Genomic DNA, 7,028 nt, shown 5'->3' on the forward strand with positions numbered 1-7,028 from the left:
ACCGTAGCTAGGATTATGCTCTTGAATTGAGAGGGGTAAAAACAATCCAGTCTGACGTCATTAGCCGTGTCTGGGCCCAAACTCCGCTGCAGGTCCATAGGTCAAGCGATCACTGTGGCATCACTGAGAGTTGAAAAACTGTCCTGACTGAGGGATTTCAGAAACAAATTACGTGATCGCTAGTGACACAGCCATGTTAGCATAATAGACACAATGCAGCTGGAGGATGAACGCTAACCACTCGATAAAAGTTAACGTGAGGATTCTCGGTGGTCAGGGACAAATGCAATCGCATCGCATGGCAGGATGCTGTAAATGGACCGAACTTCAGTCAGGAGAATAAGTGAGATAATCCATCCACAATAAGAGGTTAGTCATTCATATACTGCTGCATGGGCTGGGCTGTTACATCGTACGGTTTTAAAAACTGAGCTTTAAAATGATTAGCGGTAAGTGTTAGGTTTGTAGCATAAACCTATTCGCTGGAACGTTAAGACAATATAATTACACTGCTAAGCAAGACACAAATAGGCAAAGTTCTTCATGTTACTCGTGCACGGGAGAGAACCGGACAACCGCTTGACTCCAGTTGGTCTCGTCCGTTCTCCCATACACTGTCCTTTTATTGAGGTTACATGAATATGCATAAGTTCATTAACATATGACGTCTACATACAAACAAAGAGTACCTTGCCTGTGTGTGTGTGTGTGTGTGTGTGTGTGTGTGTGTGTGTGTGTGTGTGTGTGTGTGTGTGTGTGTGTGTGTGGACTGCTGATCAAAGGGTCAAACATCCTTGGTCAGGAAGAGGGTAGCCTCCCCCTCACCCTAGATGGTTCATCCTAGATAACACGGTGAGGAAGTCCTGCAGTTCATCTAAACAAAGAGCACTTAGACTAGAACAGACGCAACTACGTTAATCCTACCATAAAATAATAAGACACGGTATGACCTCTCATGCTCCCAAAGTGCTGTCTAATACACACAAAGTTTGCAGACTATCAAGGATCAAAACCTCTACCAATCTACAACTAATTACAAAACTCTAAGCATATATAAGTAAATATTTCTAAGCATAAATGACAATCAACAATACAAATCTAACATTTCCCCCCTTTTTGACCTTTATGCCTGAAAAGTTCCCAGGTATGAATACCTCATGTCTGACAGTTTCAATGCAAACATTTTTATACTCAACATATGTCAAATCACCCTAAATTACTGAAAAGGTACACAGTTCAACAAATGTATTAGCAGTTATCCCATTCATTGAGCTCATCTCATGGCAAACTGCATCTTACGAGCAAACAAAGAAATTGTTAATTTAATAGTGAAAATAAAAAAGTAACATTTTCAAAAACATCTCAGCTTGGTAATGCTTCCTCCAGGTGTGCACATCACATGTCTCTCTGCAGAGTGGTTTGAGTTCTGCAGGGCGTCATGAATGTCTCTTCCAGTTGTTTCCATCGTTGTCCATAGGACCAGAGTCCAAATGTATGTAGAATAAACATTCAAACATACCAGTTAGTTTTGTTGTTTGTCAACATGGTTCTCAGCTATTTCCAGAGCTGCAGACCTCTCAGCACTCTAGTTTTATGGCCTCCCATTACCTCACTTCAGGCCTTCATCCTGCGAGGGGGATATTTATGACTCCTTCATTGTCCACGCTCTGCAGAGAAACACCTCTGTGGAAAGGGTGCAGGGTTCTCTTGTCTTACTGCTGTTATGATCCCAGCAGCCTTCAGAGTGTCATCGTATGCACAGTATAGTGGCACAGCGTTAGGTGATGTTCATAGGAAACTGCTGTCATCACCACCATAGCTTCTGGTTCCTGTGCTTTCACAGAATCATGATGTCATCCTCGAACTCCTTCTGCGCTGTCGATGGAGCTTGGCACGCTCCCCTCATCCCACGAGTTTTCATGTTCCAACGCTGCTGAAGGTTTAAGGCAGAGCACGTCGTACACCTTAGTTGTCTTCCTCAGCGTCAATATTGAATCTTTCATTTTATTTAAAATCTTGCTGTGGGAAGTCTCCTCTTGATTTCCTGGAAGCTTAGTAGCACAGCTCTCTGTGTGATGTCTGCTGTGCTGAAGATGATCTCTGATCCTCCTGAAGCCTCTCTCCCATCTTGTGGACGATCCTCTCCTCTATTTTGCAGGCAGTTTCATGGTCCTTGCTGTGGCTCCAAGGTCTGATTTCATGATGGGCCCCAACCAGCTTGATCTTTGACCTCAACCACTGCCTGGTCCTGTCAGCTATGCGCTTCTCACTGGGCCTCTGAAGATTTCTCAGGAGATTACTGCTGCACCTGTATTTCCTTGCTAGGAAGACAAACTATTTGGAGAGTATGTCAACAATCATCAAACCACATTCTTTAGTTCAGTGAACTTCACTTATAGGCCATCAAAGCCTCATCTGAACATGGGTGCACCACTTGCATAGGTTTAATATTTGTAAATAAAACGGCTAATCACACAAATCACTGCAACAATAATAAAAACATTGTTTAATGTTAATCCTTGGACCCCTCCTCTTGACGCATGGACACACCCATGAGTCAACTCATCAAACCTGGATTCCAGTCTTAAAGAAAAAGATTAGCTAGATCATATCCCAGGCAACATCAGGGCATCTCCTCCCCTGGAGCAGCACCACCCTGGACCTATAATCCTGCAATGAAAATGTTAGTGTGCTTTGCATATTAAGTTTGCTTAACACCTGGCTCTCCCAGGAGCCTGCATACACACCATCATGGCCTGGAAAACAAAATCTGGAAGTAAAATCAAACTCCATACCTGTAAACAATTGTATCATAAGGACAAGAAGCATTCAACATCAGCAAGACAAGTGTCATGTGCAGGTTTTCTCAAATCAGCAAACTACAATTATTTTCATAAGTCACCTCAGACATGGATCATCCCATGTACTCAGGCAACATTAATGTAATCGGTGACTGCTCTTAAGCAAAGTCACTCCACTTATATATTACTATGGGCTCAAAAGTGGCCAGCTAATGAGCCCATATCAAACTACCCCAGAAACACTGTATCTCTTATTTGTTTTACTCATGTCACTTGTCCGTTTCAGCTGAATCTTCCACAGCATTCTCAAAGAAACTAACATTAGCAATACACATTGACTGTAGTCAGACAGAGGTCAGACACAGGTCAACAGGTTCCAGAGGTGCCATAAAAACACCATAAAGTCAACCCTAGCTGTGGAAAGAAGTAACACCAGTTCTCAACACAGGAAATTTCACACATGTTATTCACATTATCAAAGTAACCTTCACATTTTCCCATCAACACAATGCAACAGCATCACCACTCATAACCTGTAAACACAGTTTTCCTCACACATAAACCCAGAAATCCTGTAGTAGGAAAAAACATCAACCAGTTGTCCTGGTATAAATCGCATCATCAATTCACATGAAGAACTGGCATGCTGTAAGAAAAGAAAATGCAAATATTAACGCTTGCGCAGGCGTATGCATACTTTGTCACAGATATCTCTGTGAGCAACTCAAGCCTATGAATAACACACCTAATAAATGCACAGACACAGAAAATGGCATTTAAAAGGTTAAATCATCATGCAACCTCGAGTGTTGCTGTCATCTTTCTGCTCCTGTAAAGGGAAGCACACACAGACTCATCTGCACCCCTGCCAGGCGGGGGTCAACTTCACACAGTCGTGTTACATCAGTAAAGTCTTGTCAGCTTTTGTCAGCTTTTACCAGTCAGTCAGTTTGTTTTCCTTTCACTCACTCATTCATGCATTCATTCTTTCTTTCTTTGCTGATAGTGGAACCTATCGTCGCATTTAGTTTCCACTCTCAGCAAAATGACGTCATTTCAAAAAGAAAAAGAAGAACTTTAGTTTGGATTACATCGCTGAATCCTTTTGGACTGGGACTGTCATTTAATAATTGTCCCAAATAAGTGGCTTTCTCCAGAGTCCATTTAAATGTGGAGAACTCACTTGGCACAATTTTCTCGACGACGTGTAGCATTTTTAATTCCCGACGTGCAGATCTGCTTAAAGAAAAGAAAATAGACAAACAAAATCAGTGCCTGTTCAAAAGATAAAAATGAAAAATAACAGAGATTATCAAACAAAACTTTCAGTGCACTGTGAAAGTATCAAAATAAAAAGGCCTTGTTAAGTCATGACACAAACTCCTCATCTCAGGTAAATCATACCATTAGCATGGTTCATCATACCATCATACTAATCGGCAGGCTCAACTTCACAACAAAAGAAAAATCATCAGCTAGATTCACTCCAAATCAACCATCAGCTGCACAACACACAACATAATCCTAATGTCTTATTAGCTATGAGTTTAATTACCAGGTCTGTGCTCTTCACTCATTTAGGCCACAGATCTATTTTATTCAATTTTCCTTTTCCCTTCATCATAAAACATGTGACATGCTGTCATGCACTTCACAAAACAGTCTGTTCTGACGTATTCAGAGTTGTGTATCTAAATACAGGATTCACTCGCACATCAAAGCAGGAAACTCAGTGTTTTAGAGTCTCCACTCAACACACAACAACTCCAACACATCTCATTCACTCGTGCTAGAATTCAGTCACCTTTCATTAATCTAAAACCGATCACTAATTTGCATATCAACTATTAACCCACTAAGTTGACAGGACGACAGAAAAGCATGTTCAAAATAGTATCACAAAAGACAATTTCCCTCATACAGTAAATTACATGTGCTGCCTCAATCAAGCAGGAAGCTTCTCCCAATTTACCATTTTAACAACTAAATTTATTGTCTGATCACTGGTTGGTCAAACCAGGATCTTTTTTCCCACAAAAGTTAAACTGTTGTCCTGCAACCTGGAGAGTCAATTTTTTGCATTAGATAAATTCAGTATTTAATAACAAGTGTCTGCTAAATTGACACTATTTTAACACTGATGAAAGATAACAAGCTAATTTTCATTACATGTGTTTGTGTTATTAGGCAGGTCTAATGCATGTCTGTGGAGCTGCATCTCCAGCAGAGCATGTTCTTAAAGCTGCCTTTCCTACACACTTCTCTGCTATTATTTAATCATTTCTTAACTAATGTGCTATGAGTCTTCATGAGTCATTTTGTGTTTGGAATTGTTAGTAGGGTTAATGCATGTTCTGCTTGTGTGTGTGTGATTTTGTATATGTTTCTATTTTCGCAATGTTTCAGACTCCGTCTCAATTTTCCAACTTAAGCAGTCAGTTTTGTTTTTCCCAGGTTTGCTAACCCAAATTTTGATTTCCCACATTAAATAATTCCTATGTGTTCTCACCTAGTCTTCTCACTCTGTTGTCCTCTCCCACTTCAACAGTCCAACAGCCGGCAGTTCTCCTTCAGCTTTGTCCTGTGTCCCACTGTCTCTTCTTGCCATTTTACTCCACAGGTGGCAAATGTCAAACTCCAACTGTTCAGTTCTCCTCAAACGTTTTCTTCACATGCACAGTGAAGTCACAGCCACTCTCACTATTGTCCTCTGATGCGGTTGACTTCGTGCTAGTGGCTGAAGTGCTGCTGCTGCTGCCTTCCTGGGCGACTTCTTAGCAGCTGCTGCCGGTTTCTTGGCTTTGGCCGCGGCGGGCGTCTTAGCTTTGGTCTCAGTAACCCTGTTCATCTTGAAGGATCCGGAGGCCCCGGTGCCCTTGGTCTGCACCAGAGTGCCCTTCGCCACCAGACTCTTGATGGCGGTCTTGACACGGGCCTTGTTCTTGTCCACATCGTAGCCTCCGGCAGCCAGAGCCTTCTTGAGAGCGGCCACGGCTTTCACAATCAGCTCGCCCACGCTGAGGCCGACCTTCTTGGGCTTGGAAGTCATCGTCTTCTTCTTCTTGGCCTGAACCTCGGCGCAGGGCGTGTTTATGATGGAGCCTTTCCCACCACAGCGCTGGCACGTTGAACGCATCACGAAGGGTCCATTTCTTTCATGTCGCTAGCCAGCATGCTAGCTGCATGTGGCTTGCCCGAGTCACTCAGTCCTTTTTGAGCATTTCAACATGCTGCCACCGCCATCTTGCTCGCCCCTCCGTGGAATTCATCCAATCAGACAGGAAGATGGGTTTGCTTTCTTCTGCTGCTGTTTATCCACATTGCTGCTGCTTTGCTGGGACTTTTTGTGCTCAGGACTTGCTGCTGTCTCTTTATCATGGAGCTGCATTCCTTATCTTCAGGGAGGAGTGAGCTCGCTTGTGAGGTTGAGAAACACATGGCACTGTAAATAAGTCAGCCAGAAACTTGGCCTGCATGTTTCCAATGATGTTAAACTATAACTTTCTTCCGACCGCTGCATGTGGAAAATTGATTCAGGTCTGCTTTTCACCTGAAAGTGACAAACTAAGACATTTCATTATTATCATCACTGCTTAATCAACACATATCTCTCTCTCTCTCTCGCTCTGTGTTTTTGTGAACAGTCCTTTCTTAAAAGCAGAAAATGAAATTATAGTTGTTTTTTTTGGTTGATCAACACAAAACCTTTTTCCTATGATTATTTTTTCCTACAATATAAATTCTCCCTCTTATTCACTCTTTTTTTTTTTTTTTTTTAATTTACAATAGCTGGTGACCTGCAAAATCACCGCTGTCACTCACAATCAAAGGCAATTACTCTTGCACAGTGCACAAAAACACTGTGATGTCAGACACATTCACACTCACTTTGTCATCTGCAAAAATAAATCACATGGCTGATGATATGTGCCATGGTGATCCGTAAATATGATCACCAGTTTATTTAACTATTTTTCAACCCAACAAACAAATAATCAAAAACATGATGCTGATGTTATGAACACTCTACACACAAGTCAAGATGCAGGAAAACTGCTCATGGAAACGTTGCACACTCCAGTTATCACAGTTATCATAGCGCTGTTTCCCTCTCTTAGAGTAGTTCTCAGACAGCTCTCGATCTGATAATGTGTAGCCTGCTCATCAGCTCAGAAGAAAAAAAAAACTGCAACGCAACATCACACAGTAGTTGCTCTGCCCACAGTG

General features: G+C 42.0%; 1 protein-coding gene across 1 annotated transcript; it reads right to left on the reverse strand.

Moving 5' to 3' along the window:
• Positions 1 to 3,577: 3,577 nt before the first annotated feature.
• Positions 3,578 to 6,521, reverse strand: LOC309712775 (histone H1-like). Its single transcript, XM_082543842.1, has one exon. The coding sequence runs from the start codon at positions 5,935 to 5,937 to the stop codon at positions 5,470 to 5,472; it is 468 nt and encodes a 155-aa protein (XP_082399968.1). The 5' UTR covers positions 5,938 to 6,521; the 3' UTR covers positions 3,578 to 5,469.
• Positions 6,522 to 7,028: the final 507 nt, after the last annotated feature.

The sequence above is a fragment of the Aulonocara stuartgranti genome, assembly GCF_965226115.1.
Source record: "Aulonocara stuartgranti genome assembly, chromosome: 8".
Classification (NCBI taxonomy): Eukaryota; Metazoa; Chordata; class Actinopteri; order Cichliformes; family Cichlidae; genus Aulonocara; species Aulonocara stuartgranti.